At 40.2% G+C, this 20,738-nt stretch overlaps 1 protein-coding gene across 1 annotated transcript; it reads right to left on the bottom strand.

Moving 5' to 3' along the window:
• Window positions 1–1,514: 1,514 nt before the first annotated feature.
• Window positions 1,515–20,160, bottom strand: ALX1 (ALX homeobox 1). The gene is made up of 4 exons (XM_049792276.1): window positions 19,929–20,160; window positions 17,550–17,854; window positions 13,727–13,855; window positions 1,515–1,835 (listed from the first exon to the last, which is right to left on the bottom strand). Exons 1-4 carry the CDS (start codon window positions 20,158–20,160, stop codon window positions 1,515–1,517), a joined length of 987 nt encoding a protein of 328 aa, XP_049648233.1.
• Between the last annotated feature and the right edge of the window lie 578 nt (window positions 20,161–20,738).

Raw genomic sequence — 20,738 nt, 5'->3', positions numbered from 1 at the left:
CCCGCCCGCCCTCTGTTCCTCACTAATGGCCAGAGAGAAAAGCAAGAAGGAGCAGGGGGTGCCCAGAGAGTTGTATCCTGTTCTAATCACAGCCATGCAAGTCCTTCTTTATTTCAATTAATTTACTTTGCCTTTATGAACCTGAGAGACTGACTGTTGCTTTCAAAGAGGCTGACATTTCACTCATCTGAAGGAGCTTGGAATGTGACAGGGGAAAGGGAGGAGAAGTAAATCAAAGCAGATAGCAATTCTCCAGATGTAAAGTATTTTTCTTCTCCTCTATTTTTTTTTCCACCAGAAATGTCAGAAAGTCTGCTGACATTTTAATTCCTTTGTGATAGGCTGGGAGCTGAGGGCCAAATCCTGCTGCCACTGCAGGAGAAAAGATTTTTCTTGTCGACTTTAAAGGGAGCAAACCAGTCTTACACTCTGAAAAACACCAAAACAAATTAGCAAAGTGTCAACAAACTGTAACTAAAACTAAATGAAATGTACTCTTACAACATCTTGAGATCAGTTACAGACCGAAACTGGCAAGCCTTGTTGGACTTTTTTCTTTTCAATTTGACCATAGCATAACAAAAACCAGTTAGTAAGACTGACTGGAGTGGAAGTAAGACTGTGCTGCTGTTGTGGGTTTTTTTCTAAATCCGGATTCTGTTGAAAGTGTCACAGTACTATTCCATGCTCTCTTCTAGTCACCTAAGTTTCACAATAACCTATCTGCAACTTTAAAGATTTCATTTAAACACTACTTGACTTACATAAACTGTGCACCTCTTTGAAAACTCTATTAAACACCATGATCCTGCTTTTAGTGATATGTTTGGCAAAAGAATCTCATTGTCTTTAACATGAATACACTCAGGTCCATAAAATAAAGGAGTACCTTCTATTCTCATTACATTAGTTGTGCATTGATGTAACTCCAACGAGCTCGACACGCAGTCAGCAAAACAGCAGAGCTGGCTCAGAGCAGCAGCACAGTGCTGAGAGACTTAGGTCTACAAATTCCACCTACAACGTGCACAATCGTATATTTCCTTCTCTGCGTGGTGTGCTTAGAGATTTACTTCATGGTTTCCATCTAATAAATTTATTTTCCTTTACAGAGTTGTTCCCTTTTGAAGTATTCATTTGTGAAGCATTAATTTTGTATACAGGACTGCTAAAAACCAATGGAGTAGACATATTTGCTTAATAGTTTTATTCTTTTTTGTGGGTTCTATAATCATATTTCATCAACCGGTACAACAAGACATATTTCTATATAAAAACCAAAACAAAGAGGGCTTGTTGAGCTCGATGCATGGTAAATCTATTTGGTTTATTCTTGTTTTATTGTTAAATATTATATTGCATTTTTTTTAAGCAGACATCGTGTATATTGTGATTTCTAGCATTCCACACACAGCAGCTTATTGTTGTGTCCTTTAAATATGGGAAATAAAAATGTTTTCAGTTTGCTATTTGAAAAAAAAAAAAAAAGGAAATGAAGAAAGGGTACTGCTATATTACATGGCCCAGGAAATATTGGCAGCATGCTCTTTGGCTTTCATCCGTAGAACTGCAATGCTGGAGGACCTCCTTTCAAACTCCGGCTTGGTTTCAAAAGCATGTCCATTGGTTGCCCCAGAAAGTAAAGAGTCAGTGAAAAAATTATTGAGGGGCACGTGGCTGAACTGATTCTGGTGGTTTGAAAAGCCTGTGTAGCCAGAATCTGTCCGCGGTGAATGGGAATAAGGTGTCATACAGGAGGACGTGTCTCGTGGCAGCATGCAGGAGGTAACCACAGAACCGCTAGCCGCGTTCCCTGCCCACAGATTGTTCTGAATCTGGAACATATAAAATGAATAAGATTAAATTTAAATAGTTCATCTTTTGTTTTCTGCAATGCTTGGTTTGCTTTATTTAACGCATCCATTATTACTTCTCCTCTGAAACAAGCAGCAAGTACTTAACTAGTTCTCTGCAATCCTGTTAGAAAATACCGTGAAGACATTAACATGAGTCAAAATACTGGATCATTCACTTAAGAGCAAGGGCTGCTGAATCATATTCCGTGCTCTGTCATCCATTTGCTCTGTGGTTCTCTCCTGAGTGTCTACCATTGAACCTCAGGATGCCATCAGCCCAGCCAGTCAGTAAAATTAGTGGAAGCGCACAACCGACTTCAAAGAAAAGGTGTCAAAAGAGTGGACAATATCATAGCTGTTTTCACCATAAAAGCTTCTCCTCACCAGAATTCTTTCTTACTGTAACGGTAGGAAACAGTATAAAAGGGTGAACAAAACAAACCAGGATTTCTCAAGCGGCAGAGCCCAGCAAGTATTTGCAAAATTAAATATTGAGAAGCCTTGCATAATTACTTTAAAGCAAATGAATCCATAAAATACAGGCATGGTTGATAATACATTCAAGAGATTTTTCCTAAAGTTGTTTCAAAGATGGTCTTAAGATAAAATTTCTTTTGGTGATGTTTTTAGACAAAATGATACTTGGAGGCATTTCTGTTTCAGCTCTGTCTTAACTGGCTGCACTGTGCGTCCCTGGAAAACGTTGCATGACAGACTAGGACACAAACTTTGTGGTTACCAGCAATGTCTGCTGAAGATCTGGAGTAACCACGTATTCAAGCTTTGATGTGTAATGCCTTCTATACTTGGCAGTCACTTAAAGCTTCATTCTGAGTCTCAGGCCTTCCCCTATCGTCTATCTATAGATGCTATTTATGGATAGGTATTTTTCACTCCTTTGTTACTAGATGAACAGATGGAAAGATTTTCAAGGCCTAGCACAAGTCAGCTCCTGTCATTATCTCAGACTGTGCATTCTTTCATCCCTCCTCTATTCACTTTGCTTCAACCAAATTTCACACTCAGCAGCTGTCCTTCTGTCTGTTTAAACTCTCTACTCTGTATCTATCAGTACTATATGGATATAATTTCTGACAGGCTCTAGCTTCCTCGGTCACTTCTCACTTGCACTCACCGTTATACAATATACTGCTTTATATTTCTTCTCCACTTCTAACTCTTTCCTGGATGATGATTTTTTTTTTTAAATGTACAGATACGATACAAGACATTTGTAGCCCTCATTCACAGTACAGAACTTCTCAGCCAGTAACTATACCCTTTTCTTTTGGTTTTACTTTGCTAAATTTGTCTTCATCCTAAAAATCTGTTCTCTGTTCAGTATATCATTGCTGTGATGCGCTGGGATTGAGCCCACATGTCTTTGTTCTCTGCTATATGTATAATTGCAATTACTCTTCGGTTAGCACTATAAAGTGAATTCCCACTTCAAACTTAATTTTGCTTTCACGTTCCAAATCCATAGACAAAGGAATTTTGGCTTTAAGATATGTAGGTTATCTCTCTAGCTGAGTGATTTTGTTTCTGCCAAAGTAGAGGTCAGGGGAAGTAATGAATTATGACAGACATACATACACACACAGAGAATAAAAACATGTTTCTAAAGCCGAGTTGTTTTTTTCCCATTGTCCTATTAACTTTGCAACAACACATACCCACCAAACCGCCACCAAGCTAAAGAGATAAATTATGAGTTCACCGAACTCATCTAGCTGAGATCTAGTGCAGATAGCAAGGAGGGGAGAGAGTCTTCTTTGAAAAGTTAACATTTTGAACAGTTGTATTAGCAGGAATCACCAGGAGCTGACAAACTAATTCGGCCTCCTTGGCAATTCCAGCAGCGAAAAAGAACCAGTAAATGCTCCATTTTGGTTTCCCGCAGAAGGCTGGGGAAAAGTCACGGTAGCAGCGCGTCTCCCCAAACTCTTGGTCTGCCCAACTCCTTGTTCACGCAGACGTGCGTACGTACAGGCTTACACAGACTTCCACACCCACGCGCGTGGGTTGCCTTCCCACGCACACGCACCCAGCTGGGCACACCTCAGGCATCTGCTCCTGCAGATCTTAGGTGGTCTGCTGAGAGGTAATGAAGTGAATAAGGTGTCTGGGGAAGGATATCGAGGATTTTTCCTCCTTCTGGTGGGCCTCCTGAGATCTACAGGAGGAAAGAGACTCTAGTGAGAGTTTCAGAACTTTCTGGTTCCCATCCTGCCCTCCTCCCTTCAGTTTTTAGAAGTCTTTCAAATGTCACCCCATGGGAGACCCTCTGCAGCTTGACATGATCCTCACTCAGCTGCTTTATTACTCCTTAATTAACCCACCTGAGCCAGTTTTCATTTAAAATTAGACAAACTTGGTTTTGCTCTTCAGAGAACAGGTGGTTTTTCTAGGAATTAAAGGATGTATCTTATCTGGACCTATGTGAACCGCTGTCTTGCTTACGAGTTTGTTGCTTTCAACCACGCGGAACGTTCCCAAAGAGAGCAGTACATCTCTTACAGCTCAGGATTCAGGGATTCCTGAGTGTCCTATTGCCTGGAAGGTTTCTCAGAGCCTAGTACAGATTTACAGAATATGCCATGAAGGAAACAAGGGACCCTGAAAGAGCTGGAAGGTGGTAGTTAAGTATGCAGCAACTGGGGAGTCATCCACTAAGACTCACAAGGCTTACTGCCTTCTCAGACTCGATGAGTTTGGAGCCGCGTAGCACGTGAGAGTAGGAAAGAAGATAGCGGCTGAAAGCCTATAAGATCCAGGGAATATCTCCACTTTGCTTGAAAGCCCAAGCTGCACACATTCTGTCTTAATCCTGAACTGGGAAAATCAGAAACCCGCTCATCCATACAAAGATCATTGGGGTTTTTTTGTTCAGGAACATTAGAAACTTTTAATTGTACTTCATTGTATTTCATGGTTACATGTATGTTTCTTGCAGTAGCAGTGACAGAGTAAGCAACTGTTGGGGTTTTCTTTCCCTTTCTTCCTACAGAACAAGTCACCCATTCCTATTCCCACACTGTTCCATTTCAGTTTCTTTTGCTGATATAACTCTTCACTGAATTAAAACAGGGAGCTGATACAGCTAAAACAGAATCCGGAAAACTAAAAATTTCAAACACACGCATACAGAACCCCATCCTTTTTGATGGTATTTCCAGGCCAAATGGTTAGTCTCAGAACCTTCACAACAGGATGAATTTGCCCAGGGACAGACTGGTTCATCTATGCAGCATCTAATACAGGAGCTACTTCTGGAGGAGCTCATCATCTCCAAGGCTAATTCACATGTGACAAAGTCTCGTTTATCTGACTTGCTAAGACTTCTTTCCAAGAAACACTAAGGCAAATGCTGCAGTCTGCCAGGCTGCACAGATATAATTATGGGAAGGATTTTCCCCAAAAAAACTGTTTAAATAGGAACACGTACGAATTTGGCTCTAATAGTCATGATGTGAAGCCTTCAAAAGGTTCAGAGGCTCAGTTTGAAAGTGCCCAATAACCTATGTGGTCTGGAGGTATCACAAAATCACTCTTTCCTTCCATATTTCTAGCAGCTTGGTGTGCAGTAAACTAAGTTTAGTACCACCAATTTTCCAGATATTTTTATCCTAGACAAATCTCTTTCAATTTAACTTCAGTGAGACTGCACAGGTGTAAATGAGAAAAGAATTCAGCTGCAAATCCTAAAATATACCAATGTCTTCTTAAAGAAATATGTGAACAAGCTATTCATTCCTAAAACTTTCAAAGGGGTGCCCTAGGTTTCGTCCTTAGAGGAAGGAATCCAAATTAGTAAACTTCACTTCAGAAATGCCACAAGATGCTAGGAAAGCTTTATGTCTTCTCTCATGAGGCAGTTATGTTTTTCAAAAGAATGTTTCAGTCATATCAATTTTCTATTCATTTTAGTTGGTTGAGTGACTTCACTTTTGAGATTAGATTTTCATTTCTTAGCAAAGATTTACAACATAAATATCTTGTAGTGAAATTTAGGTGCAGAAGGTATTCCTGTATTAAAAATAAATAATGTTTTACAATACATCAAAATTATCAGACCTTCTTCTGGTATGTTGGAAGGAAAAGGGACATTATGTACATGAATTTAAAGAAAATATTTTTCCTCTTAAACTCTTGTGTGATCCATGAACTATATAAAAGGCAATTCAGAGGCTGTGAATGAGGCTATACATACAGCACATCTCTGGTTTCTGTTAACATCACAAACAACTTGAGCTTTGCTCTTGTGGTTACCATGAAATTACCAGAGCCCTTCAATATATTTACCTACTGTATGTTTTATACACACACGCGCGCACACACACACACACCCCCTTCCCGATAGAAAAACGAAATAGGATTTCATAGCTGTGACAAGAACATAACTGGAGAGTTATGGTTGTTAACATGGTTATGATATCATTTCCTAAGCGTATGACCTTCTGCTTGACACTGCAGGGGAAAATTAGCTAAGGTAATTGGTCATCCCACTTGGTGTCACTGCTTGCTTTCTGTTAAAATGTCAAGCTCCTGGAGCTTCAGCCTCCTTACCCAGCACCTAGAGAAACCACATAAACTCAAATCTCCAAATTTTCCAAATTTTCTGAGACTTTTACTATCACTTACCCAGCTTTGGTCCTCCCATCACCAAATGTCTCGACTGATGCTATTTGAGTCACCTGCCCCCCCAGGCTGGAGAGACACAGCTTCTATCTGAGTGGATGTGCGGTTTAGTGCTTCACAGGGGAAACACAATGTTAATCTCTTTTAAGATCTCTAGATATGAAGTAATAAGTTATTGTTGTTGTTATTACATAATATATGTTACGTTATTTTTATAATTACTTTAGTAGGTGATTAGAAACCACACATTGACTCTGTTTTCAGGATGTTCCTGGGCGTTGCAAAGCAGACAACAGTGGCACTAACTGAACAGTTCAGAATTGACGTAATTATAGAAAGCACGTGAATGTCAAAGAGACTGGTTTGCTACATTTTTGTCACTCCTCTCTTTGTGTGAAGCAACAATCCTTCCACTGCCAGAAAACATGAAACCTGTGCTTGCACAAGGAGCTATTTTAGGCAGATTAAATGCAAGAGCTGCTAGTTTACAACTCGTGATCTGTAGGCTGTTCCTAGTCCATCAGCACAATTAATTTGCTCTGTCACTCGCCACAGTACTTTTTTTTCTGGGGGCCTCTTAAGAACATCCAAGGTATCGGCAGAGGTTTGCCTGTACCTCCCGAGGTTGCGGATTCATAGCTTCTCAGAACAATTTAAACTGAAAAGGACCTCTGGGATTATTATTCCAAATGCTTGCTCACAGCTAACTTTGAATTTAGATCAGGTTACTCAAGCCCTATCCGGCCAAGTTTTGAGTAGCTCCAGCTACAGAGTTTCAGTAACTTCTGTGAGCAACTTGTTCCAAGGCTTTACCACTCTCATTGTATTTTTTCCTTTATATCTAGACGGAATACTTCTTGGTGTAATTTGTGATCATTTTATAGGAGCTGTTGGACCTAATGAACACGTGAAGGTCATCTGTACTGTATCGGGTTCAGGTACGTACGAGAGAGCTGCAGCACACCATGTTCAGCTATGGTGCACGTTCGCCCTTGGTAGCAAGAGGCTTAATGCCACAGCTCTGGAATAGGTGATAGACCCGTTCCGTCCACATTTAGGCCTTACATATGGTGAACAAAGTAAAAATCTCTTCATTTGATTCCATGCTTAACAAGTTTGCTAAGGTGCAAAAAAAATGCAGGATTTGAGAAGTCATCAAGCTTTCATTCTTGGGCGGGATGTTTTGTAGATAAATTGTAAGTTCTCCCTGCTGCAGTCTCAGGGCCAGTTATGATAAGAAGTAATTATATTTCATGTCTATGATACAGTTAATGACAAAATTTGATACTTTGAAAAATAATATTAAAAAGAAGTTTCTATCTCAGAAAACAATGGGTTTGCCTTATAATTAAGCCCCAGCTAAAGTCACTCACACACTTAAAGAAATACACGTTTCATAAAAAAAAAAGGCAACAAACCGAATGTTGCAACTGCAAGGAGGACCACATGCAGTGATGGTTTAGAACCAAGAAAAAATAAAAGCGCGGCGCACAAACTACTTTGTGTGGAACAGACACCACCCAAAAAGATTAGAAGTGTTACTCTTGGAGGATCAGCCACAGCAGTGCAAGAGTCAGCACATATGCAGCAAGCAACATACCATCCAGGTGGTGGCCCAGCCTGAGCTCCGTGCTGTCACAGCTAGACAGCATGAGTAGATGACAAAACTTCTTTGAAGCTAGCTCAGATATGTCTACCACATCTACTCCTACTTAATCAGTGTACCCATAGCCTTAATGAACTATTGTGATTAACTGTCATTTATATGTCTACTACAGTTAAAAGAATTTTTAAGTCATATAACATGTGGTGTCTAATATATGCCATATGAAAGATTTAATTGGAGCATGTAACTTTGATTATTGCTAATGAGAATTACCCATATGTACTAAGGCTAGAGCAGAACTGTAATGATGATCCAAGGGCTTAGTACATAACACATGTATACTGATACCACTTCTACACTCTTTGATTGCCAAAACAAATCATGTGATACCATGCTGTTCAACGTATTTAATTTGATTTATCAGTCTGGTGGATGGAATGTAAACTTCAGCCTCTTCCTTCTATTTTTGAGATTTCAACCTTCTTTCTACACCTTCTGTATCACTCCAGTTCCCATACCTTTGAAAGGCTTTTGTCTCCTCAGGATTCCCACCTGCACTAGGCTGGGTTCTTCCACAAAAAAAAAAAAAAAAAAAAAAAAAAATCAGTCCTATCCAACTCTTGCCTGCATTTTCAAGTAAATAAGAGAAGCAAACAATCCATTTCACATGTGATAGTAAGAGGGAAGGTATAATGGTGTGACAGGATAAACCCTTTCAAAAGGACGTAGAACAATGACAACAAATGGACTAGACTCAAAGAACAAGCAAGAAGAAAAGATGAAAAGTATGGAAAGAGCCTAGGCAGGGGAAGAATGTTGCCCCTTATATCTGCTTTTCAAGGAAACAGTTTCATGTTTATTTACATATTGACGCACTTACATTTATAAAGACAACGTCTTTATAAATTTAACTCATACAGGGAAAGCTGTGTGATAACACTGTAGGCTTTTGATCGAATTTCACTCTCGTGTGTGTAAATGAGGAGATAAAAATGAAATTTTGTCTCAGGTTTTTTGGTCCCTTGCCACTCCTCATACTTAAACATTAAATCTGACAAGGTCAAGTACCCTTTGTAACATTAGCCTCCTCACTCGGCATAGGACAGTAAAAATAGTCAAGACCAGTAAGGTAAGAGAAGAGCAAGGCTAAGCAACTTTTTTCTTGTTCCTCTCCCAGCACATAACATATAGATCCATCTAAGACAACTATAGATGTTTGCAGCTGAACTGGGCATCAGAGAAAAAAATACATTTTTAGAGATCATCTTACCTATTTTATACCCTATGCTTTAGGAAGGGAAAACTTAATTGACCAGATTTTCACCAACTTTAAAGGGAACCCATCTCCGGCATAAAAGGCCCTCTGATGAAGTTTCCTAAACACAAATGTCTAATATTTATCTGACCACCAACTGCCTCCCCTGAAGGGTGCATCCTTCTTTTAAGTCCTGTTCATCAGCACGGTACCAGTGTCTCAGATATCCCAAAACATCTTTAATAACACTAGACACTGTGTTTAGGTGACCCAATCAAGTACTGCTTGTTTACTAACATTTACTCAGATGAGTTGAAGTAACTATCTCCATGAAGTGAATCTGCATTCATTTTCCCACTGATGTTAGGATCCTGCCCCTTAGCTTCCATACCATCAGCAGAATATTGCTAGTTAATAAGGTTCAAAGTGTCTGGGATAAGAGTTTTAACCAGTGAATTGTTTTCTGAGTGCACTTAAGATGACTTAGACCCCAATGTGTTGCATCTGCAAGAGGAACTTGAAGCTTAAATACTGAAACTAATGAAACTGAAACCTTTTACTAAAATGAACAAAAAGTACTGTATATAGCATCTTCCTAGAAAAATCTGATTTTCAGCATAAATTTGTCAAAAGTTAAATATTTCATCTCGGTGGAAACAACGCTGTGGCATTTTTAATGTTAAAGCCTCGAAAAAACATGTGAATAACAGATGATTGTCCTGGAATGTTGTACTAACTGTCCTCCTCTGCAATTCAGGTGTCGCCAGTATAATTAATGGAAGATGTATGTGTGCAGAATTTGGACAGTTCAGGAGATGCTGAACTCCTTGGCAGCCAGTCGAGCAACTATTTTGCACAATAAGCAACACCTAAAGTCAACATACTGTAAAAATAATTAAGGTTAGGCTGAATTAGCAAAGCAAATGAGTAAGATCTAGAAAAAAAAACACCCAACCCTAAATTGTGTAATTTAATAGCAAAATTAGACTGGGTTATAGAAATGGGAGTTGGACCAGACCACCTCCAGAGGTCCCTTCCAACCCCAACCATTCTCTGATTCAGAGCCAACCTTCTATCTGAATTTATTTGAAAAGATCATTTCCGCACAGAAAAACCTTTCAGGTTTATACACAACATGTAGCAGCATCATGTTCTTAATTTGTACTTGATGAAGATAATTGATGAAGAGACTAAGCAGGGGTCTCCACACCCTCTATTGACTGCAGCGGAGACTGATGTTTCTGCTGGAATGCAAGTGGGATGTCTGTTTTGTGAACATATCTGTGGTGGGGCTCAAAACAGGAATCTTCAGACTGCAAATTCATATAATGCACACCAGAAATTCACATTTGGTCCTGTTCCTTCTGCCACACAGCAGGAAATATCTCAGCTTGATTTCATCCTTTTTCAACATTCATCCTATGGTTTTTGCCAGCGACAGAGGGTCTGTTTTCCCCCGTGTTAATAAAGGCTTCATAAATAAGCTCTAGTGATCTGTGTTCCACAACCCCAAGAAAAACTATTTACTCAAAAGTATGGCAAAGCTTGTCTAATATTTACTTATGTCAGTGTCACAAAAAAGTGCTTGTACATGGGCAGGAGCAGGGGGAAGGAGGGGGGAAAAAAAGGAAAAGAAAAGGAAAAAATGTGTATTTGATTTCTTTTCTTGCATTAACTACACCGAAACAATGGAATTGTCTGGGAATCAATCTACAACACTAAAACCAAACATGCAGATAACAATTTTAAATATCTCTTTCTGCATGAACTGTGGGATCGATTGATGAGTATATAGCAAGTCATGTACTTAAATTTATTTTCCATAAGTGAGGCGCTTATAAATGGACATCTAGTTCAAAAGATTTGAAGGTAGTGATGTTAGTGGTCATTGTGGTTTTTAATACGGATTGTCATTGTCTCAAGCATTCTCACTGGAAATATTATGTATATGATACAGACATGGTTTTACTGAAGGTGAGGATTTAAGAATGTGAAACTGTGAAGAATTACCACGAGGTTAGCAAGAACAGGAACTTGCACTAACCGTTCCATAATAACCATCTGGACACTTATTTGTATTCCAGTATACAGCAATGTAGCCACCTTCTTCACTGAGGAGTAAGCTACCTTGTTTTTCTCATGTAGCCAAACCACGCGTGCAAGCACTTAACTGAAGTAGCCAACGTAGGGTGGACTCGCACCTTAGTTGAGCTCCTTGCTCCTGTTCCTAAAGTATAGTACAACACAATTTTCTCGTGCAGGTGACCAGACTCAATTATGTGTCTGTGCCTGTTTACCTGCAGTGTGTTAGTCTGTGCTTATAGGTGAGTACTATATGTTTATGAAGGAGTATACATTTTATACTTCTACACATTTTAGAGATGCTTTATTTAAGATTATGGTACCAACATTTTCATTTCAAATCTCCTGGGTTTAAGAACTTATAAATTAATGATAGAAAATTTTGCCAGGCTGAAACTTAGTTAACTGCATCGTCAGCCTAGGAAAGCTGTTTTTTAACAAGTATGTAAATAGAAATGCAGTGAATTCACTCATCTTTTTAACAATCTGAAGGTACAAAATAGATATTTCATTGGTTTTGGAATTTTATGGTTGATATTATCATCTAATTCAAAAGTGTTTCTTTTTTACCTACATTAATTTTAGGACAACCACTTTAAGTGCTTACCAATGCCTTGCATTATTCCATTAACTTACGCAAATGAAACTTCTGTCAATTGGGAAAATTTCTAGATGAAGTCCTAGCAAAAATACAAGATGAGCTTGGAGACACAAAATTTAGTCTAGATAATTGAGTCAGGGATAGAAAGCCCAAAGCTTAAGTACTGTTCCTTGTAGCATGTGTTGTGATGCTATAGATAAGTCAGTACCAAAAGATACTGGAACACCTTGAGTGAGATCTGTGAGTGACTGCGCATCTGTGTCCGTGAATCTGCCTAGGGGTGCTTAAGGTCTTTTTGCACACCTTCACCTAGGCAGGTCTCAAGCAAGTATTGTCCCCTCCTACTTAAACAGTGTATCATGCAGTGGTTTCTGATTTAATCTGGGCTAACGCACAAAAGAAAATAAAATAAAATAGACTTATAAGTGCCACCAGGTCTGAAATGGTTGTGCCCGTGTTCTGAGCTGCCTGGAACACAAACCAGCTCCTGCCCAGGCACCGAACCTAGCAACATGCGACCTCCTCAGGAGTAAAACACTTTAAGCTGGGTAGATGACACCCGGGCCCGAGGCCTCTGGTCCTAAGCTAATCACATTCAGCCAATGTAGAGCATGACCAAGGCAAGCCCACATAGAATGTGAGTATATGCTTAAGGCTGGCAGAGACCCTACTACCTGATGAACTAGAAGAGCACCAGGACACCAGCAGCGGAAGGACTCTTCCACAGGGACCCAGACAAGATTTTTGCTTTGTATGGTGCTTTTTTTTTTTTTTTTTTTTTTTAATTTTGTGGTAAAAGCAATGGGAAGCTAGAGACGTGAAAAACAATGGCTTCAGAATAAAAGTATTCAATGTACTAAAACAAGCAAGCGGAAAAACAATAGCAGAGAGTGAAGCAAGGCAGTAAACCAAAGGACTGGAGAACAGAAACAGAAGATTATGATCTTTTAAACAGTATACCTTACTATATACTAATGGACCACTGGAAAAGAAAAAAATAAATTAAACTACTACTGTCTGAGAGAACTTTTTCGTTTCTCTGCCTCCCTCTCCTAGCCGTATACATTCAAATGTGATTTTACGTGGCCACAATACGGTTTCATGCTAGTAGAAGACTACTTGTATTCAATGGTCCGTAAATAAATGGTGCATGTTTAATGCATCAGAAGGAAGTTGCCTAGAGATCACATAGTTTATGCCTCATCTTACCAAAGCATGCAAGACCAGAGCTGTTAAAACAGTTGTGCCTGTGAATATAAATATCCCAGAAGGGAAATCCTGACCTTATTGTGGTCAAAATTACAACATTCCTGTCAATCTCAATGGGTCTAGACTTCATCCAGAATTTGTGTATGGACCGAAAAGTGTTTCCAACCCCCACATAATTTTATGCGCAGAAAACACTTAGCTGCACAACCATATTGCCAGCCATTCTCAGTACATGACCTATGCAAAACTCTGCAGCTCCTAAGACGGTTGTTTAAGAAATACTTGTATTTTAAGAGTCAATTATTCATACTGGGTGTCAGAACTGTTGTTGACAGTGGCAGGTCCTGTGGACGTGTCTAAAGAACACAGAAAGCTAAACACAGGAAAGTCTCCGTGCATCTTCTGTGCTCATGTGTGCCTAAGGATGGAAGAGAAGGTGAATGTAGAACCAAAGTACTACTTGGTCTTTACCATACCTGAGGGTAGCTGTCAGTCCTTGGAAGAACAGATATATCATAGGTGGCAGCAAAATGGCTCTTAGCTTGCTGGATCTGACCATAGCGTTCTCTTTTCCTCCATTTTGCTCTTCGATTCTGGAACCAAACCTATAGTATATGAGGAAAAAATCATCAAGGTAAACTCAATTACATGCTGTGCAAAGAGTTTTAGGAAAAAGCCAAGAGATTTTGGACAGTAGCTTTGAAAATTTCTGTTTATCTAAGAAAGGGAAGTTCTCTGCCTGAGGATTAATTTCTTGCAGTTTCAATCTTCTCAATGTCAGACCTGCTTAAGTTATTTCTGGCCATTTTAAAAGCACATATTGTTTCCTTTCTAGTGTTTCTAGTGTCTCAAAAAAAAAAAAAACAACAACAAAAAAAAAACAGAGGAAAGATCAGTCTGTCAGTTCTGTAGAGGAAAATCACCAAGTAGCAGCAAATCAAATTGTAAAGAAACTTTCTCTTAATTTCACATTGCCAACTGACTTGCCATGCCTACCTACGATCTGCCTCCTAGAGGTGTACCTACTCTTTATCAAGCGCAGTAATGAAAAGGCAAGAAAAGCTGGCACCAGGACAGTAGTTTGCACTGCAGAAAAGGTTTCTATAAGGAAGACTAACAGAGCGGGAAGATAATAAAAAGTCATGAGATCACAGACAGTTTTAAAATCATTGTGACTTTTTTTTCACATTTGTGTTAGGTGATACTTATTTCTGACAATGGAAAACTGAAGAATGGCACTTTACGTTTAGACTATGAAATAATTTAGACCTGAAACAATGCCTTCTTGTCAACTAAATGCTATTTTCTCTATGCTTAAATAACCTTTGGACTGTTTTGTAATATTTTGAGTGTCGGGTGCTATCTCGAAACCTATTACATGCACATTTCTTGCTGTAACTGATGTCTGTCATTGTCCTGTGGTCTTCAAAAAAATATTTTTCTTTCAAACAGTTTAGTTTGGACTGGCTAAGACTTATCCTGATGAATTAAAGGGATTGCTAAGAAAAGTAACTGTTCCATTATAAAAGTAATATTATCCAACTAACTCTTTATTGTTCAGCTATGAGCAAACTCATTCTGACTCTTTTTATAGAAGTCATGCTACTAACAGAACCTTTTTTTTTTTTTTTTTTTTTTTTTACATGGATACAATGCCATTGATTAGTCTTCTGGCTAAATGGATTGTGAATCCATTTGGTTAGATACATACATGAATAGATTTATTTTATTTTTTTTTTATACAGACACTGCCTGTGAATCCCATTTTGAGGGATATTTTCTGATCCCTGATGGTGGGATATTTAAAATAACGCTGTTTGTTTTATAATTCATTTTTTGCCTTGCTCTTTGGAGAACTCAAATGTCTTTTGATGCTGCTTAAGCAACACGGGCATAATTTTTCTCATTTTAACTCCCAAGGACTTGTTGCAAATTTAGTATGTGCAATCTTTTAAAATGTACTCGGCAATCAAAGCAAGGCCCATGCATGTAACTGCTGAGTATATATTGTTAGGGACCTTGTGGGTCAATTTGTATTATTTATGATGCCCGAGGCTCAGCAAAAAGAAAAGAAAAGGGAAAAAAAAAATCTCCTGAACACGCTAAGGGAATGTGGTCATGAGGCTCTTTCATTGAAAAAAGACCTTGACAGTCTCCTTAAAATGGGTGCCAATTACTTCACTGACATGCAGCAGGAAAGAGAACAACTTAGATAAATTAGGTTCAGGTTGGCGCTCTCTGCATGTATGCAGGACAAATATTAAATTGGATGTTGATGAAATGGCGGTGAAGGGAAATGTGGGTAAGGTATCCAGCTGATCACTCTGCTAAACTAAATCAAACAATTTGCTTGAATTTATAGTAACTAAACAAGAAAAAAAGCACACATTTTTTCTTTTGACAATCCCCCAAAATATTTCTGTTTACATCACTTTACTAGAAACTGACTCTTGGCAGAGATAAAGTAACCATTTGCCTCCACAAAGCAATGTAAAAATCTGCTGCTTGTTATCCCTGAATTGCCAGATGCTGCCTCTAATGATGTAAGGCCTTTTAAATTGCTTAATCTTGTGATGGAATACTGTTGCTACTCTGGATAAAAATGATCACCATTTCCTTTCATATTTAGCGTATGAGAACTGCAAAGATCGGTTATCTTTTAAGAAAGGGGAGAACGTGTTTAAATAAAATAGAAATAGATACTCTGTGAAAGTCTGGGGCAGACATATATGTTTTTACATTTACTTTCTTAATGTTAATACCTTTACCATACGAAGCTTCTAAAACTTAGAAAAATGTGTGATAAAAAGCCGGTTGACATATTTTAGAACAATTCTCCCCTCCCTGTTCTGACTTCTAATTTATTCTTGGAGTAGTTCTCATTATTCCAGGATTATGCAACTGTAAGCATAGTGTTTTAACGTTACGCAAGCTTTTTTTTAAAGTCAAGACTAAATCGTAATGAATGGAATTCATACTTGAAAAACTGTACCAAACTCAGAGGGCGAGGGATTGCACAGAGCCTGAAGAGTTAAGAGCCACTGAACTAAATTCCGTCGGCATCATCGATGTCGTACCGATGTAACTGACACACGATTTGGGACCCTGTTTTCCGATGACAACAGTGAAAATGCTGTCTGGTTGAATAGACATGAAAAGAACACTTCTTTATAAAGTTAATTAGCTGAGTTCGTTTCTGAAAGTGATCCTGGTTTAATTTCAGCTGTGTGCATGTGCACTGACGTCTATTTCTTTATACGCATGTGTTAGTATGTGTTTAATTACAAGTTGTGAAGTTGTTATCATATTCGAGTCACTAAATTAAAAAAATTAATCCCAGTCTGTAAGAATCGACAGGACTGCTATTCCCTAAATTGAAATGCTGAGTATTACCAGAACGGGGAAGATCTCTAAAAATAGAATAAACTTGCGAAAGGCAGCTCACACCCTTTTCTAAGGGAAGATCTCTAAATGGGGGAAGGGCTGCATTTCCTGGATATTTAGATTCTTTTCTCACCATTGCGCATCCAAAGCCATAAATATTGTTGAGATTACTGTACGAGCACATACTGAATGAATCAACTTTGTACGCAGTTAAGATACTCAAATACTGCACTAAGTGGTCAACAGTCTGTTTCGTTCCAAAAATTAGAATAACATTAACCATCGGTAATGCAAGTTTAAAAACCAGCAAATGTGCTTCCCAATTTTGTGATTATTAAGCTCATTCCGTACAACAGAGACGAAAGGATTATGTCCTTGCTCTACACAGACACAAACACACACACACGCACACACACATATATATATTTATACACATTTTCGTATGTGCAGTTTCACTGCGTACTCTTTGGGTGGAAACAAGGAATTTGATTACTTTTTAGATTGTACTTTTCATGCCGTAACACACACAGACTCCTCCGCGTCCGAGTTCTGCATCGTCATCAGTCTAAACTACATGCAACGCATTTCTTTAATGGGATCTTTACGTGTAACGCTTTACGTATTCCCTGCCTGGAATTCTGACGGGAAAAAAGGACTACCAGACATCAAGACTGCTTTACTATTGATGTTGTTTTCTCATCCTTTAAACAAGTTTCTAGAGCAGCAACACAAGCGATTTGAAAAAACAACAAGTTATTTTAGTACTGCAGCATAACAGCTCATATCCACAAGGAAAGAAAGCAAACCGAGCCTTTTACTTTGGCTTTATGGGCTTTTGTACAATCCCCGAGAGTGTCGTTTCCCAGTTCCTACAATGCAGAACTTGTGATGGAAATGCTGAAGTTTGGTTCCTACCTGGACTCTGGCCTCGGTGAGCTCCGTTCTCAGAGCTAGCTGTTCTCTTACATAGACGTCGGGGTAGTGAGTTTTCTGGAATACTTTCTCCAGTTCCTCCAGCTGCAAACTGGTGAACGTTGTTCTGTGTCTCCTCTTCTTACTGCTGGAGACGTTGCTGTCACACTTATCACCCAGTTCATCCAGTTCCCCCTTCTCCTGCATCCCTTTCACCGGAGACATCCTGAGGTTGTTGCAATTGTCCATGGGCCTGCTCAGCTCCGTGTGAAGAGGCTGTCCTTCCACTTTAGTAATCCCATAGTTCACTGTACACAAGGTGGGGGAGGGAAAAAACTGGTTAAGGGGGGGCTTCAGGTTCAAGACTTCACATAAAGCAGTTTCCCAAGGAACCCGATCCTGTTTGGCTGCGTATTTCTACGCGAGAGCGCGGAAGAGGAATCTGTAATATTAACTACAGACAGAGTAAAAGTACTAAGTCACATTGAATTTTAACTGAGAATCGTATCTGAAAATATAATCGGAAATCTTTTGGTGTAAGGAGGCTGCATGAGAGAACTTGAATATTCTCACTCTGCCACTAAAGTAGTTAATAATCCATGAAATCAGCTTCAACTAGGGTTGCACAGATAAGGACTCTTAGCCCAAAACAGATTTTTGTGTAAGATAAGTGGCATAAAGCTGTGGACAAATGCGCCTTTAAACTTGGAGGCAGATATAAAAAACTCCATTTCTATGAAAATACAAAATAACTGTAAAGTAAACAAAATAGCTGTAAACTGACAAATCAAGCAGCAAATGAAACCGAAAATGAACTTCACTTTACAAACTCAAGAGATTCCATATACCTTCTCTTGGATTTGTAAAGTGGAATTGTTTCCAATTAAGTTTGTTATGGTTACAAAATGCAGAGAGTTTCTGCAAAATGTTAACTTATTAGAAGAGATCGTTGCGTATACTTTGTATAAGGATCGCAGGAACTATTTGTCTTTAGGTAAAATCTGAGTGGTAGAGATAAGAAATATTCCTCTGTAGCTTCTTAATAAGAAATGAAAACATTTACCATTTTTTCTATTTTTACATTTCTCACATCACTGAAAAAGTCATGCGATACGTTACCGGATTCAAAAAGGCTTTCCCCCCCCCCCTCCCCCCCCCGCCTCAGAAACAGGCAAAAAAATTTTAAAATTCTAATGAAATTAAAATCTACAAAGATGGCATGTAACATACGGTGAGAAGCTTGCTTTGGGATTTTCTCACATTCTCAGTAATTTCTTTTCTTTCAGTCTGAGCTGATTTTAACCAAACACAATTTTTAAATACTTACTATCAACACATACATAGATAGGAAATGCCCCAAAGCCCCCAAGGCACACATTAAAAGAGCTAATTAAGAAAAACTTCAATGTATAAATCAATTTTCTGTAGGTTTTTTTAAGTCGCACTTGCAGAAATCTATCATTGTTCCTTACAAACTGTTTCACACAAAAAGGATGTTCTCAAAAAAGTACTTCAGTGCCTAGATGAAGTAAAAAAATGTAAGATATTGTTAGTCTCGCTATTGCAGCTGATCTTAACCATGTTTTCCGACTCTGCTAGGCAAATATTTTTTGATTTTTTTTTTTTTCTATCTGTGATTTACATCCTGTTGGAGTAAGGGGGATGATTTTAAAAGCTTCAAAAAGAAAACATTCCCCGTTCTCCTTGCCGATCAGCTAGGCGAAAATAGCGTGTGAGGCTGCCGTTGGAATTACCGAAGTCGTTTTCGGTCAGCGGGAGAATCCCTCTCACGCGTTATTCACTAACACAACAGAGAAAAAAAAAACAAAACAAAACCCAAAGCCACAGCCCACGCAGCCATCCTCGCAGAGGGGGGGTTCTTCCACGGAGCCGGGGTTCACCCACCCACCTCCCCTTCCCACCCCGGAGCGGAACGTCCGACACCCGCCGCTGCCTTTTCCCGGCAGTTCCCCGCGTGAAAACGCCGCGGCCGGACGGGGAACGGGACGGGGAGCGGGGCCGAGCCCCCCCCCTCGGCAGCCGTCCCGACGGTCTGTCCGTGTCCGTCCCGTCCCGTCCCCCGCCAGCCTCCCCGGTTGTGGCGGGGTGCTCGGCGCTGCGCGTTCCGCGTCCCCCGCCTTGGGAGGGGAGGAAAGGAGCGCTTCGAAGGAGGCGGTCGCCTTCTCCCGGTGCTATCATCATCATCATCATCATCACCATCATCACCGTTACCATAATTATTTCCTACTGCCCCTCGCGTGCCCGCAAGCAGGGGCCGGGCAGGCGTTTTGGGTCTCCGCGGGGCGGGCGGGAGAAGGCCCGGCGTGCCCTCTCCATCTGCAGGGAGGGCACGGGGAGACTAACGGCGGGACGGCGACTCACCGTTGTTGTCCTGGCAGGGCGATGTCCTCTCCAGCCTCACATGATGCTCAGCCCTTTGCAGAGGGTTGAAGGCCTGCACGCATTTGGTGCCTGACGTTTTGCTATAAAAGGACTCATTGTCCAAAGTTTCCATAACGTGCTCCAAAGTGCCTCCTGCTCCCATGTAAAAGTCACTGTTCTTGCTCGGCTGGCTCTTCAGGGCAAACTTCTCGCTCAGAAAATCCATAATCATCTAAGGCTGCTTGAGAGCCTCTTCCCTAGACAGAGGCCGGACTGTGAGCAGGGGAGGGAGGGAGAGGATGGGAGGGAAGGAAGGAGGGAGGGAGGGAAAGGCGTTCGGAGCTCAGGGAGCTGTTTTGCCTCCGAGCCTTTGATTTGTCTTGTCTTGAAAAGGGGAACCCGAAGTTGCTCTTATATCTTGAAGCTCAGCAGGGCTCCTTATGCAACCTCCCATTTCTAATGAATATGAAAATAGGCGAGCAGCGTAACTCCACCCCAGGTCCCCCAAGACCTAATCCCAACACAGGAGGGAGTTCCAGGCCCATTTTCGACAGACGGATCCGTTTCAGACAGACGGACACACGCGAGCGGGCGAGGAGGGTGAGGGGAGGGAGGGAGGGAGGGAGGACACACGAAAAGGACATTTCCCCTCTGCAACCTATTCACATTTCTCCGGGGATCCTGGAAAGAGAGTAATCCCTCGCTTTCCTCCCGCTCCCCCCAGCTCCCCGAGAGGCTTAGAGCGAGGTAATTTCAGGGGCACATACCCTCGAGTAAAGGATCTTCTTTAATCAACTTGACTGATACCTC

Source organism: Accipiter gentilis, chromosome 34 (genome assembly GCF_929443795.1).
Source record: "Accipiter gentilis chromosome 34, bAccGen1.1, whole genome shotgun sequence".
Taxonomy (NCBI): Eukaryota; Metazoa; Chordata; class Aves; order Accipitriformes; family Accipitridae; genus Astur; species Astur gentilis.
The sequence above is the reverse complement of the archived record's forward strand: the minus strand, read 5'-3'. Positions and strand labels throughout refer to the sequence as shown.